The 24,928-nt window shown below is 36.0% G+C and overlaps 4 protein-coding genes and 1 long non-coding RNA gene across 8 annotated transcripts; 3 read left to right on the top strand and 2 right to left on the bottom strand.

The window, feature by feature from the left end:
- Nucleotides 1–846: 846 nt before the first annotated feature.
- Nucleotides 847–3,682, bottom strand: LOC106441626 (G-type lectin S-receptor-like serine/threonine-protein kinase At2g19130). Its single transcript, XM_013883424.3, has one exon. It carries the CDS (start codon nucleotides 3,455–3,457, stop codon nucleotides 1,010–1,012), a length of 2,448 nt encoding a protein of 815 aa, XP_013738878.2. The 5' UTR covers nucleotides 3,458–3,682; the 3' UTR covers nucleotides 847–1,009.
- A 3,424-nt stretch (nucleotides 3,683–7,106) lies between these two features.
- On the top strand, nucleotides 7,107–8,122 carry LOC111210049. Its single transcript, XR_002661455.2, has 2 exons — nucleotides 7,107–7,554; nucleotides 7,688–8,122. It is a non-coding gene; the product is annotated as an uncharacterized LOC111210049 (long non-coding RNA).
- Nucleotides 8,123–9,396: 1,274 nt separating this feature from the next.
- Nucleotides 9,397–12,798, top strand: LOC106406704 (protein ALTERED PHOSPHATE STARVATION RESPONSE 1). 4 transcript variants are annotated; one of them, XM_013847420.3, is made up of 5 exons: nucleotides 9,401–9,642; nucleotides 9,865–11,218; nucleotides 11,300–11,505; nucleotides 11,581–11,804; nucleotides 11,883–12,798. In XM_013847420.3, exons 2-5 carry the CDS (start codon nucleotides 9,922–9,924, stop codon nucleotides 12,589–12,591), a joined length of 2,436 nt encoding a protein of 811 aa, XP_013702874.2. In that variant the 5' UTR covers nucleotides 9,401–9,642; nucleotides 9,865–9,921; the 3' UTR covers nucleotides 12,592–12,798. The 4 variants fall into 4 exon arrangements, with proteins under 4 accessions (XP_013702875.2, XP_013702874.2, XP_048625862.1 ...); XM_048769905.1 differs by having other exon boundaries at nucleotides 9,715–11,218; XM_013847421.3 differs by having other exon boundaries at nucleotides 9,397–11,215.
- Nucleotides 12,724–14,609, bottom strand: LOC106406705 (mitochondrial outer membrane import complex protein METAXIN-like). Its single transcript, XM_013847422.3, has 6 exons — nucleotides 14,326–14,609; nucleotides 13,697–14,031; nucleotides 13,528–13,604; nucleotides 13,368–13,428; nucleotides 13,128–13,272; nucleotides 12,724–13,019 (listed from the first exon to the last, which is right to left on the bottom strand). The coding sequence occupies exons 1-6, from the start codon at nucleotides 14,483–14,485 to the stop codon at nucleotides 12,853–12,855; spliced, it is 945 nt and encodes a 314-aa protein (XP_013702876.1). The 5' UTR covers nucleotides 14,486–14,609; the 3' UTR covers nucleotides 12,724–12,852.
- Nucleotides 14,610–22,137: 7,528 nt separating this feature from the next.
- On the top strand, nucleotides 22,138–24,542 carry LOC106405249 (spermidine hydroxycinnamoyl transferase-like). Its single transcript, XM_013845825.3, has 2 exons — nucleotides 22,138–23,194; nucleotides 24,001–24,542. Exons 1-2 carry the CDS (start codon nucleotides 22,231–22,233, stop codon nucleotides 24,390–24,392), a joined length of 1,356 nt encoding a protein of 451 aa, XP_013701279.2. The 5' UTR covers nucleotides 22,138–22,230; the 3' UTR covers nucleotides 24,393–24,542.
- The last annotated feature ends 386 nt before the right edge of the window (nucleotides 24,543–24,928 follow it).

The raw sequence follows: 24,928 nt of genomic DNA, 5'->3' as shown, positions 1-24,928 counted from the left end.
CATACGAAGCAAATCACAAATACCTTCAAAAATCTGGATATCCGATCCGTCTACCGTGCTAGTGTGAACGATGATAACACAAGACACAGAAGGGAAGTCAAGAGAGAGTGTGTGCGTCACTGTGTTGTTTCAAGACAGCTTCCTAAACTGAGAGAGTTGCTTTGTAAAAATCAGTATAATTTTCTTGTAGTTCACTTTCATTTCATCTAATGCATTTAATTTTCTCAAATCAAATAAGAACCCAATAACACTTTTAAAATTCACCATTTGATCAAATATGATCTTAACGTGTCCACCACAACTAAAAAGATTAATTATAAATCCATCTTCACATGCTAGTACTTTTTCACCTAACTTAGTTCTATCAAACTGTTTTTTCCTAAAGAAACTACACACTTACTTGGAAATATAGGATCAACATCTTTATGACGAGCAATACTTTCATCGATTCTCAAATTATAAGTAAACTCTTGGTTTCTATATTTATCAAAAACAGAACTACACCTACTTGTTTTAAAGCATTATCAATGGACATAGATTAAGATTGTAAGTTCTTACTCACCGACCTTATAGTAAACAAAATCTCATACAAATAAACAATGCCAAGAATTTTTTTATAAATTATCAAATGGCATGATTAAGGTTTCAACATCATAGTATCATCACATGATTCATATAATATAAAGCTGGCCTTACTTGTGGTGATTGTAATCCAATGATTTAATTCGAAAACAAACACTAATCAAAGTTTTAACATGAAACAACAGCGATATGATGTTAACAGTCCTCAAGTCATCATATAAGGTCGTGAATGTAATGGTTCTAATGGAAATGATGACGATATAATGCTCTGTAGAATGATGAGGTTTAAGAAAATAAAAGTTTACATAAATCTGCAACAAAGAAATAATTATACAACGGAAGAAAATTAAGTGATTCCTTTTACAACTACTTAAAACATATAGTAAATATTACACAGTTCATAACACAATGCGTTGACAATACTAAACTAAGCCGACGAGTTATTGTTGGTCGTTTTCTTGGAAGAAGAAGAAGAATGGTTCTGTTTCTGTGAAGAATTATGGCTTGAGGAAGATGAAGACTCAGTGAAGAAGACAACAGATCCATCGTTTTCAACTAGAGCTTGAATCGATCTCGGAAACGGCGGCGTATTCACTTCCAAAACACCTTCAAGAATCTGAACAACTTGACTCATCGCTGGTCTATGACTCTCCTCGTCCTGTATGCACCAGCACGCCACTTTACAAGCTCTCGCCAGCTCCTCCGTATCCACGGATTCGCCTTCTAGTCTCGGGTCAAGCAGAGAGCGGATGTCTTCATCTTTGGTGAGCACGGTCGCAGCCACACTAGGAAAGAATCTGACCTTCCCGTTCTCTGACTGCTCAGTGTTTCTTCTCCCCGAAACAATCTCGAACAGCATCATCCCGTAGCTGTAAACATCGGCTTTCGCTGTAATCGCCACTCCGGAGATCCATTCTGGTGCAAGGTAGCCTCTTGTGCCTCTCATTGTCGTCAAAACCCTGCTGAAATCTCGGCCCACGAGCTTCGCTAAGCCGAAATCAGCAACTTTGGGACCGAACTGTGAATCTAACAAGATGTTTTCGGGTTTTATGTCGCAGTGAATGATACAGTCTCTACATTCGTCGTGCAAGTAAGCCAATCCTCTAGCTGTCCCTAGCGCGATCTGGTACCGCAGTTTCCACCCCAGGACGTTCTTCTCTTCTCCGGTTTGGCTGATGAAAAGATGAGAATCCAAAGAACCGTTTGGCATGTAATCATACACAAGCAGTTTCTTGTTTCCTTCGGAGCAAAACCCGCGAAGCCTCACTAGGTTCATGTGTTGGATTGTTCCTATTGTCACTACTTCGGTCCGAAACTGCTTCTCTCCTTGGCTTATACCCTCAAGCCTCTTCACCGCAATGACGCTAGAATCCTGTAAAGCTCCTTTGAACACAGAGCCGAAGCCTCCTCCTCCTAGCTTCTCCGAGAAGTTCTTAGTCGAGTTCTGTAACTCTCTATAGCTAAACGCAGCCAACGTACCATCACTCTTCTCTCCTCTCATTCTCTTCATCCTAAGGTTCCTCAAGATTAATATGACAGCCAACAAAACAAGAGCTACCACCCCTAACGATCCTAGAACCGCGCCGATTATCATCACTTTGTTACTCTTACCGGAAGAAGAACCACTAGGCATGTCGGAAGCAGAGAGTCTAAGATAAAACGTGCTCCCCTCGCTGTTATCTTCCTCGAGTTGTTGAAGATTCAAGACATCTTTACTCCACATCAAGCATCGGTTCGAGGTTTCCTCATGTGCGTAAGCCATACAAGAACAGTCCCCTAGACAAGCTGATCTGCAGTTCGTTGATCCTATCTCCTCTGAGTTGTGGTCAGGTAACTTCACGTTGGTAAGAGGCAGAAACTCGTTGATCTCTCCACGAGAGCACTGTAGCTCAGTGCTTCTGACGCAGCCCGCAGAGTAATCCTTCAAGTCCCAGTCTTTTTGCGACACGGGCCTAAACCCCTGAGGGCACTGGCAAAAAGGCTGGGACTTGTCGTTGCAAATCCCAAAGGAGCCACAGTAAGCATACACTTGGCATTGTTGCCGAGGCTGAGACCAGAACAGGTTCCACTGGTTGTTGTTGTTCAGCCAAGTGAACTGCTTGATCTGTCCCGAGACGTCCATGGCGAATCTCGAGACGTTCGCGTGGTTGTAGAGGGAGTAAGTGAAGTAGGACTCCGTTTCGTTGGAGAAGAAGCTGAAGTTGTAGATGTAGTTGAGTCTCATCTCAGGTACCGAGTCGAAGATATTGCTCTGATTGTTCCAAGGACCGCTCGACCAGTACTCCTTCGACCCGTTCCAGAGGATCTTGTAAGCGGTTGACTCGTCTAGCTCCAGAGAGAACAAACCTGGCGATGGGTCTTCAGTACTCGTCCACGACGTGAGACGTTGACTTTTCTTGGTTCGTTTGTCGTACCGGATTTTAGCTCCGGGAAGCCACGTGTCACCGAGGTGATCGAAACTTTGCCATAGAGGAGAGCCCGATTCGTCTCGGAGAACGAGATTGCCGTCGTCTTGCAAAACGGCGTCAAGTGCAGATGAGGAGTTGAGACCGGTGGACCAAACTAAGCTGTTTCCGTCGAGTAAGACTAAGTTTCCGTCGGAGATTCTGAGAACTGATGTGTTCTTGTCGGAGACTGGTTTGTCACGGTTAGCTACCCAGACGATTGTTTGTATAGAGAGTTCTTGGTACCACATACCTATGTAGAAGTTTGTAGAATTGCCAGGTTTGAAGAAACCCATTTTGAAAGTTCCGTTGGAGGAGAGGAGTGTCTGGTCTCCGGAGAGAGTAAAGTTAGCGGAGATCGTATCGGCGGCGGAAGAGACATGGATGCAGAGGAAGAAGAAGGAAGAGAGGGTGCAGAAGAAAGAAACCATGAGAAAAGCTTAGAGGAAAGAGAGATGAAGAGAGATCATATGAAGAGTATGTGTTTTGTAAGAAAAAGCTACAAATCTTTATGTGTTTACGGTCGTGTTCGGTTGTCAATGGCGAATTAGAAAATTTCGGAAAGAAAAGAGATTTTTCTTTTTTGATTTTTGTGTGGTTGGTTGTTTGATGGAGAAAAGTCAAACAAGTTACAGTGAGTCTTTTCTTGACCTCGTCAAAATGAATTATTATTAGTCGTCTTTTGTTTTTGTTTTTGTTTTTGTTGTTGTTGTTGTTGTTGTGAATATATAAATGCGATCGATATTCATAAGTTGCATTTAAACCGAACAAACACCTATATCGTACTATGATTGAAGTCTGATGACTCCACCTGTTTTATGAGCAGATGATCATCTTCTCTGATTAGTACAACCTCCTTTTTAATGTTAGATTAGTTGTGTGATTGTAATCAAAAAAAGTTTTAGGAGGAGGGGACTCTCTTGTCCCCTATATATTAACCGAGAAACATTTGAAAAATTAAAACCTTAATTAATTAAAAAAAACCTCAAATCATAGGTGGCACTCTAAATGTCTTCTAAATTTCATTTCAAAGAATTCTAGAGCATCTAATATAAAGTATAGTTTAATATAATGGTGTCACATTATTCCATAATTATATAACACTAGAGAACATTATATTAACCTAAATATAGGAAGTGTGTATTCTTTTCTTAAATAAAAGCTACGGAATTACCTAATATAATTTATATATATGGCAATTAATAATTATGAATAATAAAAATTTGATAACAATTTTTGCATCCTTCTTCATTTTTGTTTAAATTTATATTATTAAAAAAATTAAACAATCACATTAACCATATAATAAAAAAAATAGATTTTTTCTTATATGTTATATTTTGAATTTTTTAAAATGACTTTAAATTACAAAAATGAGGAAACCTTATATGTTCTATATTTTTTTAAAACGACTTTAAAATACAAAAATGAGGTCACCTTATATGTTATATTTTTCTTATATGTTAGAATTTTCTTATATGTTATATTTTGAATTTTTTTAAAACGACTTTAAATTACAAAAAATGTAAGTTTTCCTTAAGTATACGACTAAAAACATTAAAATGACATGCATCAATTCGATGGTTGATTTGAAAGCTTTCAAAAACATATGGAAGATAAGAGTCAAAATAATTTAACTGTGGAAACAATACTGTTCACTTTTTTCAAGAATGTGTTCGATGGAAAAAATAAGGTTTTTATGCCATAATTTGTTTAATGTCCACTAGAGAACATTATATTAACCTAAAATATAAGAAGTGTGTATTCTTTCCTTAAATAAAAGCTACAGAATTACCTAATATGATTTACATATATATGACAATTAATGATTATGAATAATAAAGATTTGATAACAATTTTTGCATCCTTCTTCATTTTTGTTTAATTTTATATTATTAAAAAAAATAAACAATCATATTAACCATATAATAAAAAATTAGATTTTTTCTTATATGTTATATTTTGAATTTTTTAAAATGACTTTAAATTACAAAAAAAGAGGAAACCTTATATGTTATATTTTTTTTAAACGACTTTAAAATACAAAAATGAGGACACCTTATATGTTATATTTTTCTTATATGTTAGATTTTTTCTTATATGTTATATTTTGAATTTTTTAAAATGACTTTAAATTACAAAAATGTAAGTTTTCCTTAAGTATACGACTAAAAACATTAAAATGACATGTATCAGTTCGATGGTTGATTTGAAAGCTTTCAAACCCATATGTTAGATAAAAGTCAAAATAATTCAACTGTAAAAACAATACTGTTCACTTTTTCAAGAATGTGTTCGAGGGAAAAAATAAGGTTTTTATGTCATAATTTGTTTAATGTCCACTAGAGAACATTATATTAACCTAAAATATAAGACGTGTGTATTCTTTCCCTAAATAAAAGCTACGAAATTACCTAATATGATTTACATATATATGACAATTAATGATTATGAATAATAAAGATTTGATAACAATTTTTGCGTCCTTCCTCATTTTGTTTAATTTTATATTATTAAAAAAATAAACAATCACATTAACCATATAATAAAAAAATTAGATTTTTTCTTCTATGTTATATTTTATTTTTTTTTAAACGACTTTAAAATACAAAAATGAGGAAACCTTATATGTTATTTTTTTTAAACGACTTTAAAATACAAAAATGAGGACACCTTATATGTTATATTTTTCTTATATTTTAGATTTTTTCTTATATGTTATATTTTGAATTTTTTAAAACGACTTTAAATTACAAAAATGTAAGTTTTCATTAAGTATACGACTAAAAATATTAAAATGACATGTATCAATTCGAGGGTTGGTTTGAAAGCTTTCAAAACCATATGGAAGATAAAAGTCAAAATAATTCAACGGTGAAAACAATACTGTTCACTTTTTTCAAGAATGTGTTTGATGGAAAAAATAAGGTTTTATGTCACAATTTGTTTAATGTCCAATCCGATCAACCTATGATGTATTAATTATAGTTTTGTTCCATTATTTTTAATAAAAATTGATCCGATCCATCGGAAAACAATTATATACTAACAACAAAAAATATTATATATATAAATAAAATGATCAAATATATAAAAGAAACTATGATAATATATACAAATAAACTCATCCTGCGCAAGGCGCAGGTCTTATCCTAGTTTATTAGTTTATTTGATGAGACTTCATACCTAATACTCTAATAGTTCTAGTTGTACGGTTGTAGCACTATGAATAATCAATTCGGCAAATGAATGATATATCATATAGTATCTCCTAAATATTAATTAAGAAACATTACGATTTCTTTTTATAATCACGCGTCATCAATAAAATGATTTTTAGAATCATTAGAGAAATATGTTTTTCCATTTAATTATATAATAACATTTTTATTTAAACTAACCATAAATTCATTATTAATGATCTTTAAATAAAAGTTACGGAATTGTCTAATGTGACTAAAGTGTATATGACAATTAATGATTTTAAATAATAAAGTTTTGATAAAAATTAGTCTATCTTCTATCATTTTTGTTTAGTTTTGAATTATTAAAATAAATTAAACAACCACATTGACAATATAATAAAATTTAATTTTTTTTGTATATGTTATATTTTAAATTTTAAAAAATAATTATAAATTACTAAAACTGTTAAAAGTCTCACATTCAAATTTTGTGATCCATGGTTTAATTTTTTTGTTATGACAAAATAGAAATGATTATAAAATTATATAAGTAAAAAGTTTAATTTAATTAATTATATAGATTATATATACATATATATCGTTTTATATTAAACAATATACCATATAAAATACATAAATATTTTAATTTCGGAATTTACTTTGAACAATTTTTTTTTGATAAGAGATTTGAACAAATTTTGTTATCAGTAATTAAAATTTTTTGCTATAAAAAATACAAATGATCAAAAAACCAAATGAGTAGAAGACACCATTTAATAGACATTAATATTAAAATATACTATGTATGTTAATATCATTTAAATTTAATTATATATCCTATCAAATATAAAAATTATTGTTTGGATTAATAAAATTAATTTATATGTTCGCACCAATTTAATTATATATGTAATAGTTACTGAGTTTTAATTGTTTAATATATATTTATTGTTTTATAATATATTATATATAAAGATATAACTTCTCAAAATTAATTCACTGATAACATTTTTTTACGCATGTATATATTTGATTAATTCAAACTTGGATATCATATGTCTAAACTTGGATAAATATTGTACATGTTTTTATTGAGCTTTTTTATTTCAACCTAAATTTAATGGGTCTCTGCGTTTTGACCTTCTTGTCCAACAATGGTCGACATCTTATCTTCTTAATTGACTGTTTAATATTAAAAAAAACATAATTTATGTTAATTAAAAAAAAGACAGAGCTGATTACTTTTGAGAAGCTTGTCGGTGGAAGATGAATCGAGTAACCTTCATTGATGGTCTTTCAAAACCGAGATGTATTAGTTGACATAGCTCCTGAAAATAACCCGGGTAATCTCTTTTCCATGGTAGATCTAGAACCTGTATTTAATTTTTATTTTGATTTTTTGAACTATAATGATATGTTTCTTCCGAAAAATGAATCTGACAACATATCCTTCAAATACATGAGATATTTTCTCAGGTTCTGAAAGTAATCAGCTCAAATCCATTTAACTAACTTGAGAGTGCGACTTCTACAAAAAGATGTTCTTATGAGATGTTTATTGGAGAAGAGCTTCCACTCAATAAGCTGGAACACAATTTTTTTCTAATCTAGAGAAAAATAGCAATAATCTAAACCATCTGGTAATTCCCCTAACATTGGTTTCGTCTTAAATGTGAAGAGGATGATGTCTAATGTCTTTAGGTTTGAGTTTACATTTTGTTTTACTTTTAGAATTTCATTACCGTAGTAAGTAGTAAGTTAATTGTAAACTGGGTTTATCAACCCAGTTCGCTAAACTTGGTTTATAAAACTTAGATTTCATTAGTGACCATGATTCTTTGAAATTAATATACCTTGTCTGTGATGGTGGGATCATCATCGATTTCTGTTAATAGCACTATACTTTGCTCAGTAGTGGTTTACAGTGTTGGGATGATAATCTATAAAGCAAGTTCGCAGAATCTGGTTTCACTGGATACACTGATTCTTCACAAACCTCTCGATGGAAATTATACTGTTCTTTCTATTCTCCATTTTGCTATATTGCTAAATAATCATTTATTGATAGGATGATGATGAGAAATCAGATGCATAATGGTTGTAAATAAAAATGGAAGTCGTTACTGGACAAGATAAATGTAACTGCTCTCTTGCTTATGAAAAAGAGATCGTGGATAGTAATTAAATAAAATTAGGTAGTTATAAAATAATCAGCTTTTTAAAGTAGGTCCAGTGGCACAAAAAAGTAATATTCCAAGACAAAGTAAAAGTAAATAATAGCAATATTCTGAATTAATAAAACTGATATTGAAAAATGTAAATTTTCGAGAATTGAAATGATTGGTGATCCAGACTCGTCTATGAACTTAGACCCATGCCCGTCCCTGGGCCAAAATTCACGAAGCATGGGCTTTGGACGCCAACGTTTATAATTATTTAGGGGCATTACGCATACATATTTTTCTTTGGTATATTGGCTTGTAGATTCTAAAATACATTTTAGGTGATGTGTTCACTACTCGCAACGGGGGCAGTAATTTTTAAATTTGCATAGAATGATACTGGGCCGGCACTGCTTAGACCACTCATGAATGCTTCAGGAAAATGGATTTTGCATAGTCCAAATAAAATATATTTGAGACCGAATCACAATGGTTTCGAACTTTCGAAGCAAAACAACAACACTATGATATGGGCTAAAGTCTATTTATCTAAGTCATGACAATGAAGTCCACCGGGTCAGATATTGATCTAAACGTGAACCCAATTGAGAAAGGTTGTAGGACTACTAATGGTGTTTTCGTGATTAAACGAAATAATCAGGGGCAGGAAGAGAAATCTCAAGTATCGAGGCACTTCATGATATATTTTTATCATGTGGGTCCAAATCCTGCCTTTTACTTTACAGGCCGGTCCTTTATTTGTCTAAATTCTCCCTACGTATTTTCCCACTGCATATACTACGGAAGTTACGAAAGTGCCCATGCTTTACTATAATACTCATATGAACAAGCCTCTTTCAACTTAAGTGGCAATACAGGTAATAAATATAAAAAGCAATGGCGAAAGTCGTAATCCGTGTCCCGTCTTATTATTCGTCGTAGCTTTTTCCATTTACCTTTTTTCTTCTCTTTATTTTATTTGTTTAATTTTAATATTATTTATTTTTTATAATATGTTTTTTTTTGTTTCTGTCTTCTTCTTCTCGTCCTTCTTCTCGACTTGTCTCCTCTCTCCGACAGTAGTTTTGACCGTTGCTTTCTCCAACGTCTCTTCCCTACAGAAAATCCTCACGCTTACTCCTCGAGCTTCTTTTGACCATATAACACAGCCCTGTTAAGTTTTGTTTTTTTTTTTTACTCTCTGGGTTTGTTCATTACATTTTTAACATCTCACTCGAACAAGTCCAAGATTTGCCACTTTTATCTCATGTGAGTTTCTGTCAGTTTTGAGTAATTCCACATTTTTATTGGAAATAAGCAAAAATGGTGCATGGATTTTAGATTTTCTTGGGGAGGGTTTAAGATTTGAAGACTGTGAAGAGCTTTTTGTCTTGTCTGTATGAGAAACGAAAGATAATGTCTTTTTCTTCTCATTTAATGTGAGTTGATATGATAGTAAATAGCTAAAAGTCCACTCTTCTTTGTTCTCAGTTGTTTCACTACAATGAGGTCTTGATCTGTGGATTTGAAGCTTGAGATTAGAGAGAAATGGGATGTTCTCACTCCAAGTTAGACGACGAAGAAGCTGTCCAGATCTGTAAAGACAGGAAACGTTTCATCAAACAAGCGATACAAGACAGAACCAAGTTTGCCTCTGGTCACATTGCTTATATCAACTCACTTAGACAAGTCTCTGACGCTCTCCATGACTTCATCCAAGGAGACAACAACTACAAGCCTCACGAGTTCGTTCCCAGTCACGACTCATTTGAGGTGACTCCGGTTAAGAGAAAACCACCGAGCAGCAGCCGCCGTAGAAGCACCAGCAGGAGCGGCTGTGATGAGTTCATAACCATTTCGCCTTCTTCCATGCCTCCAAAAATGATTCAAGAAAAGCCAAGAACGAAGGTGAGAGCGAACTACTTGATGGCTAACAGAAGCAGACCGGTTCGTGTCGAGCAGAGATCCCCTGAAACGTTTCGCGTTGAGTCGTTTCCACCACCGCCGAGTCACCAATACGGAGAAGGAGAAGCTGATGGTTTCTTTGGGATGAATGTGGATATGAATGTGAACACTTCAGCAGCTTCTTCTTCTTCGTTTTGGAATCCGTTGAGCTCTCCTGAACAAAGGCTAAGCACTCATAACATTCCTCCTCCTTCGCCGCAGAACTCGCAGTGGGACTTCTTCTGGAATCCCTTCTCTTCGTTGGATTATTATGGATATAATAATAGTTATGATAGGGGAAGTGTGGAGACTCGTACTGGTACTGTGGATGATGAGATTAAAGGATTGAGACGTGTTCGTGAGGAAGAAGGGATTCCAGACTTGGAGGAAGACGATGAACCTCAGCCTCAGCCTCAGCCTCCGAGGTTTCAGAATCATAACTTGAAAGGAAACGAAGCTAGTAGAGGTAATGTTGACAAGAGTTGTTGTAAGGAGGAAGTTAAAGTTGAAGACGTTGATGATGATGATGAAGATGAGGATGAGGATGAGGATGAGGATGATGATGGGGAGTTTACGGACAGTGGGTGTGAAAGCGAAAACGAGGAAGATGAGAAATGCGTTGGAACGCAAGAACAGCGAACCGTTGAGGTGCCTAAAGTAGAAACTAAAGATAATGTTGTTGGAGTTGGGAAGGTTGAAGAGGTGAAGAATGTTGTTAACGTTGCTAAAAGAGATACGCAAGGTTTCACGGCGTATGTGAACCGGAGACCAACGAGCATGGCAGAGGTAATCAAAGACCTTGAAGATCAGTTCACAACCATTTGCGACGCGGCCAAGGAAGTCTCGGGGCTATTGGAAGCTAGCAGAGCTCAGTACCCACCGTCTCCTAATGATCATAGTGGTAGTAAAGTCCATTAAATGAAAATTAGCAATCTCTCTATGTTTTGTGACTGACTTAGTTTCTTCTTTTGTGTGTTTGTAGCAATGAAGAAGCTGAATCCTGTAGCTTTGTTTCGCTCGGGTTCATCAAGATCTTCCTCTTCAAGATTCTTGCTCACTTCTTCTGGTGGTTCCGGGTCTGAAAGTAGAAGCGATGTTTCAGATGAATCTTGCATGGTTTCAGGTAGCCACCAAACAACACTGGACAAACTTTTCGCGTGGGAGAAGAAACTCTACGATGAAGTTAAGGTAAGTGACTATCGGAATCTCGGTTTTGTCTTCTCTTGTTTATAAGATGAACATCCTTTTCTGGTCTTGTAACAGTCCGGAGAACGTGTTAGAAGAGCATACGAGAAGAAATGTATGCAGCTAAGGAATCAAGACGTTAAAGGTGATGATCCTTTTGCAGTTGATAAAACAAGAGCTACGATTAGAGACCTTGACACACAGATAAAGGTCTCTATACACTCTATTGAATCCATCTCCAGAAGGATTGAGACTCTTCGCGACCAAGAACTGTTGCCTCAGCTTATGGAGCTTGTTCATGGGTAAAACACCAACAACTTCTTCTTCCTCTTTGGTTTCTCTTTATAACCCTTCTCAAGACTGATCAATGATCATAATAGATTAACAAGGATGTGGCAAGTGATGGCAGAGAGTCATCAGATACAGAGAAGAACACTAGACGAAGCCAAAATGTTACTTGCAGGGGCACCTGTTTCAAAGCGTCACAAGAAGAGACAGCCTCCAGTAATGCCAGAGGCAATCAACTCTCAAAGATTAGCTCAATCTGCTTTGAATCTTGAAGCTCAGCTTCGAAACTGGAGAGCCTGCTTCGAGTTCTGGATCACGTCTCAGAGATCCTACGTGACAGCATTGTCCGGTTGGCTTCTGAGATGTCTCAGATGTGATCCTGACCCTGAGAAAGTTAGATTGTCCTCGTGTCCTCACCCTATATACCGAGTCTGCATCCAGTGGTCCAAGTTGCTTAACAGCTTGGAGGAGAAGCCGGTTTTGGACAAACTCGAGTTCTTTGCCTCAGGGATGGGTTCGGTATACGCAAGACAGGTTAGGGAAGACCCGAGTTGGAGCGGAAGCGGCGGGTCAAGGAGATATTCCGGGTCGGAAAGCTTGGACCTTGTGTTGGCTGAAGATGTTGTGATGACTGCTGAGAAACTTGCAGAGGTTGCTGTGAAAGTTCTCTGCCATGGGATGTCTGTTGCAGTGAGCTCACTAGCTGAGTTTGCTATCTACTCGGCTGATGAACACTCAAAGCTTGTTAACCAACCAGAGGACACGTCAGGGCAACGTCCGGATGTAAATTTCAATTCCTAACTGTTGTTTGGTGTTAGAGAGTTTAGGCATATAGTTTAGGTTTTTGGCTATCATCATTTGCTATCAGAAGATAGTGTTTAGATGGATGAGATTTGTATTGTTAGCAAGACAAAACAGAGTTAGCTCAGTTGATAAGGATGAACAACAAAGAATCTTCCCAATATAACAAAACGAAAAAGCAGAGAGATGATTGGTTCTTTTTGTCTATGAGTCTCTACAAATAAGAGGGTAAAGAGTTACTGGTCCATAATAATAAGGGTACTAATCATCATCTTCATACTCCACTTCATCGGAACTAACTCCTCCCATCACGGATACGTAAATAACAACGGCTAGAAACTGAGCAGCAAGAAAGAATCTTGCTCTCTTTTTGAATTTTTTCTCCTCTTCGCTCTTTTCTGCCTTTGGTTTGCTCTTTGTTTTCGAACCTGAACATCAGATAAGATTCATTTACTCCACAGAGTTGGGACATATCCAGTTTTGTTGCGTATAATAAGAAATGAGCACATAAATCGTAAGGTTTGGATGTGTCTTACCCTTTCCTGGAAATGAGGAAGGGAATGAGTGAAGGGGAGGGGAAGGAGATGATGAAGACTCTTCTAGGAACTCCGACTTGAGTCTCTCAGCATATCTGACAAGATTACTTTGTTCCAGAAGTTTGTGCCGAAGCACTGATGTTTCCTGATCATTCACCATAAAGAAACAACTTAAATTGTTCTAAGGGGGTCTAGAATAAGCTGAAAAGTATATTGGTGGAACATTGTAAAGCTGCTTACCGGTAATACTTGGATAGTAAAAAGCATGTGAGATAGAAAGAAAGCATCCAAACTCGATGGTCTGTTGTCGGGAAGAGCATAAGAGAAAACATGGTGAATCTTATTCAAAAGGCTTCAAAGATATAAAACCAAGTTAGGTCAATGTGATTGAATGCAGTACCTGTCTTCAAAGAGAAACTTCTGCTCGCCTAACCTAGTCGACAAAGCTTCATACGCCTCACTTGCCCTCTTGTATATCTGCTCATAAAATACCCTTCAACTTTAAGTAGCAACTTTTCAACTGTTTACAAATATAAAACCACATGTGCCCTAAACTTAAGCAACTTTACCAGTTTTTCTCTTTGCTCTGCGTTTTCTTTGGTGAGTCCTAAACGCTTCTTGGTCAAATACGTCTGCTTATAGAACAGGACCTTGCCGATCACCCAAGGAAGATCTGAGTAGTAGATCTTGGAAGCAGATGCTCCCTCTGTACCAACCCATATCTCATACGTAAGCGCTTCATCCAGCCACGATACAATAAGCGCCTTCAAGGATAGATAATCAGGAAGAGACTGAAGCTGAGAGTCAAGATTAACAATCCCATCTTTCTCCAGTTTCTCAATCACCCCACCATCTTCATTGTTGTATGCAACATATGTCCCACTTTCAAAGTATGGCAGTTCCTCTACATAAACCACCAAAAATATACAAATGATATAAATAACACATCAAAATCACAAATATCGAAAGTGTGCAACTTTCACAATCCAAAATGTAATTCACCAATAAGGGTAATCCTTATTATAAGAATGTAATTCACCAATGTATCTTTCTCTTAAAAAAAAACGAATCCTTTAAACCTAAAACAGTAACTAAATTAGCTTACAAAACCTAATTAAACTCTGATTAACACCAACGACTAAAGAACAATTAACATTCGAATCTAGATTCAAGTACACTACACATGGAGAGTTGAAACCTGAATCAGGGAAGGTGGAATTGAAGGCAAGTTGAAAAGGAAGCTGGGCTAGTTTGAGGTATATGTAAGCGGGAAGGCAGTTAGGGCAAGCTGTTGGAAGACCGAAGCAAGGCTTCCTCGTTACCAAAGTGAAATCAGATGTGTCTTGATCGCCTTCCATTGTCGTGGTTTTGAGGGATCGGTTCAAAGTAGATAAAAAAACGCTTAATTTTCGATCGTCGATTGAGAGACTGAGCGAGAGAAGAGAAGATCCAGTCGGGTATGGGTTCGGGTCAGGTTTAAAACTAGGGTTTATTTTTCTACCACCCAATTTGGGTTTTATATGGCCCATGGACTACCCCCAATAACACGTACCCAATTCATATGTGGAGTTGGAAAAGATTTTTTTGAGTATTTTCCTCTCATTTTAAATTCGTAAATCTTATGTTTTCTTTAATGAGAATTCGGCCCAAAAAAACCTTAACTTTGCACGAATTGCCAAAAGAAACATGAATTTTTGGGCTGACAAAAAAAAAACACCAAACTTTCATTGACTTTAGAATTAATTAACAATGTTTTCGCTGACTTGCCAATTTAACACGCCGTCAACAAATTTAACAGAAATATTTGACGTCATTTATTGTTGGCGTTAAGTGAAACGACGTCGTTTTCAAATGAGATGAAACGACGTCGTTTTACATGATTTGAAATTAAAAATATGTAGACATCTAGATTCGAACCCAGGTTGTTTGGTCAAATGACAAGGTCTTTTACCACTAGGCTAGTGGAACTTTCAATGTACTTACTAACATGTTTACTTTTATTTGGTACTGATTGAATATAAAAATATTCTCTAAAAACTTAAAAAGATCTTTAAAATTCCAAAAAATTGAAAAATAAGAAATTTTTTAAAAAATCAATTTTGAAATTAAAACTGAAAATAATTTTTTTTTTTTTTTTTAAATAAAAACTCTTCCAAAATTTTCTATAAAATTAAAACGAACTTTAAATTCCAAAAAATTGATAAAATAAAGATTTTTTTTATAAAATTAATTTTGAAATTAAAATTGAAAATAAAATTTTATTTTTCTTTAAAAAATAAAATTTTATATTTCTTAAAAAAAAAAATCTCCCAAAATTTTCATAAAATTAATTTTGAATTAAAATTAAAATATTTTTTTTCTTTACAAAGTCAAAAAGTTTCCAAAATTTTCATTTTTTTAAAAAAATCCAAATTTTAAAAAAATCCAAATTTTAAAAAAATTATAATAAAATGCAAAAAATTAAAGTTACAATTATCAACTTTTTATGTGTGTATAATTAATTTCAACTTTTAGCAAATGTATTAAAAAATTGAAAATTTTGGAAGATTTTTTATTTTATGAAAAGAAAAAATAAAATTTTATTTTATATTTTAATTTCAAAATTAATTTTATAAAAAAATTCTTTATTTTTTCAATTTTTTGGAATTTTAAAGATCTTTTTAAGTTTTTAGAAAAGTTTGGAAGAGTTTTTATTTTTTAAAAAGAAAAATAAAATTTTATTTTTTAAAAAGAAAATAATTTTTTTATAAAAATCTTCTTTATTTTTTAATTTTTTGGAATTTTAAAGATCTTATTAAGTTCTTAGAGAATTTTTTATATTTAATATGTACCAAATAAAAGTAAACATGTTAGTAAGTACATTGAAAGTTCCACTAGCCTAGTGGTAAAAGACTTTGCCATTTGACCAAACAACCTGGGTTCGAATCCAGGTGTCTACATATTTTTAATTTCAAATCATATAAAACGACTTCGTTTCATCTCATTTGAAAACGACGTCGTTTCACTTAACGCCAACAATAAACGATGTCAAATATTTCTGTTAAATTTGGTGACGGCGTGCTAAATTGGCAATGAAAGTTTGGTGTTTTTTTGGTCAGCTCAAAAGTTCATGTTTCTTTTGGCAATTCGTACAAAGTTGAGGTTTTTTTTGGCCGAATTCTCTTTCTTTAATTGATTGGAGCATATGGCTGATACTTTGCTAAATTAGATAGACAGTATTGATAACTATCCGGATTTCAATTTTTTAAATGAAATCTAAAATATGACGAGAAATTCCCTAGAAATACCTAAATTTTTTTTTTATCACAGATATAGATCTTAAAAATAAAATGACCAAAACATGCTTAAATATTTTATCAAAAAAGTAAATATACACTTATACCCCTAGGGTTAATTAATCTAGACATTAGGGTTTAGAGTTAAGGGGAGGAGTTTAGGGTTTAGGGTTTAGGGTTTAGAGTTGAGGAGTGGGGTTTTGGGGATAGGATTTCAAATTTTTTAAAATAAAATTTTTTAAAATTTTCAAAATAAAAAATACTATTTTAGTCATTTTAATTTTTGAGGTATATTTTTGTGACAAAAACTTAAAAATATCTATTTGAGAGAATTGCCCAAATATGATTCTATTTTATTTTGTCAAACGCCAACGATATAGTTGTTAAGACTAGAACTCTGTAGGTAAATGTATTACACCAAGATGCGCAGGTTGTACAAGTCATAAGGTGAGATGACATGTTGGTTGGAGCTATTAATTATGATTTGGCAAAAATAAAAATCGTAGAACTTAAAAATAAGGATGAATCAAGAGATTTAGACTTATCAAGTGTGATTTGGTTTTAGAGGATAAAGAGCTTGGATAATTTGCTTTTAACTTTTTTGAACTGCAAAGAATTGTAAACTTTTGTGAGCTTGAACAAAGTTTTGGGAGTTCTTTGTAAATATTGGTTGTAAAATTAGAGTTGGATAGATTAGAAATTGGTCAGTGTTATTTCACAAATGTGAAGTCGAATCAATCTGACTAAACAAATCTGTAATAATTGTTTAACGGATTTTTCAATAGAAGGCAACTGTCTAGAAGAATCAACTTGTTCATCGGTATTTTGTGCTCAACGTATTTACGTGTTCTCAAATTTTACAATAGTTTCTTAAAGTTGCACAAACACAAAGATTATAAGAACTTATCTTCTTATTAGATTTAGAAACTCTCTCAAAACGAAACTTTTCAATGTGTTTTTCTTGATGAAACATCTCTCCATGAAAACTCTTAATATAGGACGAAGCTATATCTTTTCCTAAGGGCGAAGCTACATTTTTTCCTACTAATAATATGGAAACATTCCTAAGCTCGATATGTTTTGCTTTTTCCTTAACCCATCAAACTTCACTTTAATGAGTTAACTTGCTCCTCAAATTAATTGGAATTATCCAACATTCTCCCCCTTAATTCTAACTTGAATCTTAGGTATGTTGATCTTCTGAACTCTGATGAACTTGCGCATTGCTTCGAACTTGATCCTTGCCAATGGTTTAGTGAGTATGTCTGCCTTCTGCTCCACTCCAGGTACGTGCTTCACTTCGATAAATTCGAACTCCACACATTCTCGAATGAAATGGTACTTCGAGAGTATGTGTTTGCTTCTACCGTGAAACACCGGGTTCTTGGTGAGGGCTATCGCTGACTTGTTGTCAATCTTCAACACGACCTTCTTGTCTTCTTTGTTCATGATCTCGACCATCAACTCCTTTAACCATATTGCTTGTTTTGCAGGGTATCAGAGCGGTTGGACGATTGTTGGGATTTATTAATCCCAGCTTCTGAATTGTTGGGATTTATTAAAATAAATCCATGGACAACTCCTTTAACCATATTGCTTGTTTTGCAGGGTATCAGAGCGGTTTGATAATATAGAGTTGGACATGGTCCCACACAATTCCAGGCAATTCCACTGTGGGTTGCTTGCACGATGTCCACGTGATCGGCGATGTTCCTAGGTAGAACATAAACCCTGTAGTGCTTCTTCCATCATCAACGTCTATGTTATGGCTGCTGTCACTGTAACCTGTAATCTCCGTTGTTCCATCCCGTTTGAAGAAGAGACCATACTCTGTAGTGCCCTTTATGTATTGTAATATATGATTCACTGCTTCTCCATGACTCTCTCTTAGACTCTGCATATATTTGCTTAATACACCAACCGAAAACGCCAAGTCCGGTCGTGTATGAAGAAGAAATCTTAAGCATCCTATGGTGCTTCGATACGATGTTGCATCAATCTTAGGCTCCTTCTCTGCCTTTGATATTTTCAAACTCGTGTGCATCGGAACATGAGTATAGTTACATGACTCCATATTCGTCTTGACAAGTATACCTTGCGCGTATCCTCCTTGCTTGATTCGAATGCCAACAGCTCTTTGCATTACTTCTATACCAAGATAGTATGTAAGCTTCCCGAGGTCTGACATCTCAAATCTTCTTGACATATCATCTTTGAATTGCTTGATAACGTTGAGCGAAGTCCCTGCTACAAACAAGTCATCAACGTATATAGCTATGATCAGAAGCTCCCCCTTCTCTTTCTTTTGATATACCGCAGGTTCCTTGGTGCACTTCGTGAATTCCATCTCCTTGAGAACACGGTCGAGTTTGATGTTCCAAGCTCTCGGAGCTTGACGCAAACTGTATAGTGCTTTGCTAAGTTTGTACACATGATCCTCCTTTCCTTTCTCCACAAAGCCTTCTGGTTGAGTCACGTATACATCCTCATTTAAGTCTCCGTTCAGGAACGCAGTTTTCACATCTAAGTGATGGATCTCTCATCCATTAGTTGCTGCTAACGCCAAGAGTAGTCGTATGGTTTCTATACGAGCAACTGGTGCAAATACTTCGTTGAAGTCTATGCCTTGTTGTTGCACATAGCCTTTTGCAACTAGCTTTGCTTTGTATATGATCACCGCTCCATATACATTCCTCTTGATCTTATAAATCCACTTCAAACCTATCGATTTCACACCTGCCGGCTTCTTGACGAGCTTCCAGGTCTTGTTTTTGATGATAGATTCGATCTCTGCCTTCATTGCATCGATTCAAGCTTGTATCACTGCAGCTTCGATGTAACTTTCTGGTTCACCATCGATGGTTAGCAAGAGTCTGCCACATTCAACTTCAGAAAGTAGGATGTAATCAACCAACCGCTTTGGTTTTCTGATGTTACGGCCATATCTTGATGTTACATGTTGGTCTTGGTTTGCATCGTTGTTCTCTGCTACTTGCTCTTGTTCACCTGCATGTACACCTTCTTATTCTTCATTATTGTTTTGTTCTTCGTGGTGTTGGTGATCTTGATGCTCATCACCATCTCCTTCTTCCGTAACATCGATATGAGGAAGCTTGAATGATCCTGGTTCTTCGTCCACTTTTGTTGATAGTGTATACGATGCGGTGAGATGTCTAGTTACACCTTTTTGTTCACAAAAACGAATGAACTCAGAAGATGTGAACTCTCCTCCTCTATCGGTGCGAAAAGTCTTGAGTTGTAGCTTCGTTTGATTCTCCACGTACTCCTTGAACTATTTGAACCGATCGAACGCTTCACTTTTCTCTCTTAGCAGCATCGTCCTCATATATCTTGAGTAATCATCAATTAAGACGAATACATATCTATTGTTGCTGGTGTTGATGGTGATATCGGACCGCACAAGTCACCATGTACCAACTCCAATGCGTGTGATGCTCGATACTTTGCTTTAGGCGGGAAAGACTTCCGAGTTTTCTTCCTAACTAAGCAGGCACTAGACACATCTTTCTCGTGTATCACCTGAGGCATCCCTACAACCATCTCCTTGTCTACCATATTCTTCATGACTCCAAAGTTCACATGTCCTAGCCGCGCATGCGACGTCCATGTAACATCAGTTTCTTGTATTTGAAGACACTTCGGATATTCAACCTCCATTGGCGTCTTGTACAATCGGTTTGGTTGCCTTGCGACTTGTACTAATAGCCTTCCACGGGGATCTTTCAGCATCAGTAAGTCTTCTTTCATATTAACCTCACAACCCATCTCGGTTGCTTGTCCAAGACTTATGATATTGTGTTTAAGACTCGGGATGTAGTAGATATCTCTGAGTGCTCTTCTCTCCCCTGTTTTTTCGATGAACGTGATCGAGCCTTTCCCAACAATCTCGACGTTTGATCCATCACTGAATTTGACTTTTCCTTTGATGCTCTCATCTAGGTTTGAGAAGAACTCTCTCTTGCCTGTCATATGGTTACTTGCACCATTGTCAAGGTACCATATACTCATATTTCCACCGCATTCATCAAACCTCTTAGGAAACACTCTCTCTTCGTTGAGGAATATTACTTCATGCATATATAATGCATCTGCTTCTTGTGTTTCTGTTAGGTTAGCTTCTTCTCTTGGTCGTGTAGGAAAATGTGACACGAAGTGCCCCATCTTGTCGCATCGCCAACATCTAACCTTAGAGTAGTCCTTCATGGTCTTGTCTGAAGCTTCTCCTCATTTGTTATGACCATCAGAACCATTAGACCTTCCTCGTCCTCTTCCTCTTCCACCATAACCTCTACCTCTGCCTCTTCCTCGCGAGTTGTTATCGCTTCCACTACCTTGCATATCATTCTTTCCAAACATGAGCTTCGATTGACCTTCATCTTGGGTTTCTTCTTTTATGCGTTCTTCGAAAACCTTCAATCTCCCAACAATATCTTTGAACCCTGTTGAATTTAGATCCAACACTTGTTCTAACGAGGCTACGATGTGAATGAACTTCGTTCTTGGAAGTCCCTTCAGAAACTTCTTTACCATCTTCGATGCTTCCATTATCTCTCCTAACGCGGCTGCTCTCGATGCTAAGCCTGAAAGTTTTCTTGCGTAGTCATCCACCGTGTCTGTGTCTGCCATCTTCAGTTTGTCGAACTCAGACATCAAAGTCTGTAACCTCGCTTCTCTCACGCGATCAGCACCTAGGTTACGGGATTTGATAGCTTCCCAAATCTTCTTCGATGTATCATGTTCTCCTATCTGAAGTATTAGCGCTTCCGGGACTGATTGAAAGATTAGAGCAATCGCCATATTATTCTTCTTTGAATCACCGCTCCCTGGATCAATCGTATCCCAAACTTCGTATAAACGAAGCATCACTTTCATTCGCATCGACCATACGGTGTAGTTGGTTGATGATGGCATCAGACATCGTATGTCCTTCTTCATCTCAAGACTTTTATCACGTCCTTGAGAATTGTCATCGTCTCCCATGTTTTGATCAAGTTACAACTTCTCTTGTGAACGATCTTCGAAACCTGGAGCTCTGATACCAATTAAAGTTGCACAAACGCAAAGATTATAAGAACTTCTCTTCTTATTAGATTTAGAAATTCTCTCAAAACTAAACCTTTCAATGTGTTTTTCTTGATGAAACATCTCTCCATGGAAACTCTTAATATAGGAGGATACATCTTTTCCTAATAATAATATGAAAACATTCCTAAACTCGATATGTTTTCCTTTTTCCTTAACCCATCAAACTTCACTTTAATGAGTTAACTTGCTCCTCAAGTTAATTGGAATTATCGTTTCTAGCAAAAATGGAACATGAACTGACGAATTTATGTGTTATCCCAAGTTTATATATCTATTCAACCAAACTACCACTGCTTGATTAATATGGCTTCAAGCGTTTCTTCATACCCATCAAAGCAGATGGAACATACAAAACTAATGGATGAAACAATACATTTACCACATATGTTTAACTAATGGATAAATATATATTAGATTCTTCATTTTAAATGTGGAATGTATGTTGAAGTAGACAGATTTTAATTAAGCACGTTAGAATATTAGTCTACTATGTGAAAGAAATTAAGAAAAAGGACAATACGCATGATCATACTGACCGACAAAAGTTAAACCTTATTATCACTTCCATTATGTAAGCTGTTTACAAGGAAACAAACTAAATCACGAGAAATACATTTTCATCAAGTGCAAAGACGATAAACTCATACGATTCAGTACATCACATAGTTAGTACTTTACGGCTAAACTAAAAAAAAAAGAAAAGAGAAGCTGCAGTTTGTGATATGGCTCCCATCATCATAAGGAATACTTACACAGTCGTGGCGGCTGAACCAACGTGGACCGGTCGGTTTCCATTAGCGGAATGGGATCAAGTTGGTACAATAACTCACGTTCCCACCATTTACTTCTATGACAAGCCACCTGACTCGTTCCAAGGCAATGTAGTCGAAACCCTAAAGAACTCATTGAGCCGTGCCCTTTTCCATTTCTACCCTTTGGCCGGCCGTATACGGTGGCTCCCCCACTGCCGGTTAGAGCTCGATTGTAATGCAGCAGGAGTGACACTCATCGAAGCGGAATCGGAGGCAGAGCTTACCGATTTCAACAATTTCTTAGGGACAGAGGAATTGGGGAAACTTGTGCCACAAGTAAACTACAAATCCCCTATCGAAACAATCCCCCTCTTCTTAGCTCAGGTCACCACGTTCAAATGCGGCCGAATAAGCCTCAGCGTCAAAGTTTCACATGCGGTCGTGGATGGACAAAGCGCACTTCACTTCCTGTCGGAGTGGGGAAGAATCGCTCGCGGTGAATCTCTAGAAACCGTTCCATTTCTCGACCGCAGAGTCCTCTGGGCTGGTGAACAGCTTCCGCCGTTTGCCTCATCACCTCAGTACGAAGGTGAAGAGTTTGAAGAGCCGCCGTTACTGATCGGTGAAACGGATTGTGTAGAAGAAAGAAAGAAGGAAACGGTGGTGGCGATGCTAAAGCTGAGCAAGTCTCAGCTTCAGAAGCTTAGAAGTAAAGTGAATACAAGCGAATACGCTGATCCAGCGAGAGGGTTTACAAGGTACGAGACGGTCACGGGACACGTATGGAGGTGCGCTTGCAAAGCACGTGGACACTCGCCAGAGCAACCAACGGGTTTGGTAATCAGTGTAGATGCTCGTAGTAGGGTGCAGCCACCTCTGCCCCGTGGTTACTTTGGCAATGCTACTCTTGATGTGGTCGCAGCAAGCATCTCAGGTACGTTTTTGTCAAAAATTAAAATTTATTTTGTCTTATTTTCCAGTTGGTTATATTTGAGATTTATTTATTAGTTTGGCTATATGTTATATGTGCTGCAAGTTTCATAATAAAATGTTTTATTTTCCAGTTGGTTATATTTGAGATTTATTTATTAGTTTGGCTATATGTTATATGTGCTGCAAGTTTCATAATAAAATGTTACCTTAGATAAGTTTTTCTTTAGTGTATATTATTTTCATCGTTTAGAAACTATATATCTAATTTAAAATTAATAAAAAGATGTCCAAGAACTTTTGGGATATATAGTGGTACAGTTTAATTCACGTGAAAATATTTTAGTTTAAGCGACTGAAATTGTTATAGTTTATCTGTTGATAATACAATTTTTTTTAAGGGCTAATAATAAAAGTTATTGTTTAAACTACAATTCAGTGTTGTTAATTGCAACCAAGATCGTTGGATATAGCCAGATGAAAAACTGATTTAATGTTTTCCAATTTTAAAAGTTAATATACATAAAAATATTGTTTGTAAACTATCAAAAACAAAATTTTGTAAAAATTCTTATTAAATTGTCTGTAACATTAAAATCTAGCCTAAATTCACAACTAGTACTAAACAATAATCCCAGTCTATAAAAAGATATCATCAATCGGACATATAGGCTAGCTGTAGAAATTAAATACTAGTTTTCGCAGGAGTTAGAATTTAGATGGAGGATCTATGGATTGCTTCTCATGCACTTAAAGTGAGACCAATGCAAATTCTATATTTAGACAATTTTCTTGTGCATATATATATAGGTGAACTGATAACGAACGAGTTGGGTTTCGCTGCGGGAAAAATCAGGAAAGCTATAAAGAATGTGACCAACGAATACGTGATGACCGGGATAGAGTATCTAAAGAACCACGAGGATCTAAAGGAGTTTCAAGATATACATACCCTGGGAAGCACGGAAGGTCCATTTTATGGGAACCCTAATCTTGGACTTGTGAGCTGGTTAACTCTGCCAATGTACGGTCTTGACTTCGGATGGGGCCAGGAGGTCTACATGGGACCAGGCACGAATGACCTCGATGGGAACTCTTTGCTATTGCTAGATAAAAATGAAGATGGCTCTCTGATTCTTGCGACGTGTCAACAGGTGGTTCACATGGAGGCCTTCAAGAAACACTTTTATGAAGATATATAGGGTTATATATACACCCAAGTTTTCATATATTATGCATTTTCATTTTCATTAAGGTTGCGAGTAGGGATTCTACTAATGACGTGGTTCATGAATTGTAATAACAAATTTACGTATCTTAATATATATACAAACATTTATGTGTTTTCTGAATTGAGCAATACTTTTGGCTCTTGATGCATCCACTGCTGGCAGTTGGATTTGGAAATCTTTATGCAAGTTATGGCCTCTTGCAAGGCAGTTTTTAATTTATGAAGTAGGCTTGGACATCTCAGCTAAGTTCTGGTTTGATGATTGGACTTCATTACGGCCATTGATTCATTTGGTTAGTGATCGAGGGCGAGCAGTTTGTGGTCTCCATATTAACTCATGTATCTCACACCACAAGAAAACACTCCGAATTCCGACGGAGCTTCCGACGGACACCAAGGTCGTCGGACATTTGCGACGGAATACTGACAAATTTCCGACCAAATCCAAAAAAATGAAGTCGTCGGAATTCCGTCGGTCATTTCCGACGGAATTCCGACGACATACGG

Source organism: Brassica napus, chromosome C9 (genome assembly GCF_020379485.1).
Source record: "Brassica napus cultivar Da-Ae chromosome C9, Da-Ae, whole genome shotgun sequence".
Taxonomy (NCBI): Eukaryota; Viridiplantae; Streptophyta; class Magnoliopsida; order Brassicales; family Brassicaceae; genus Brassica; species Brassica napus.
Note: the sequence above shows the minus strand (reverse complement) of the source record. Positions and strands in the feature narration are given on the sequence as shown.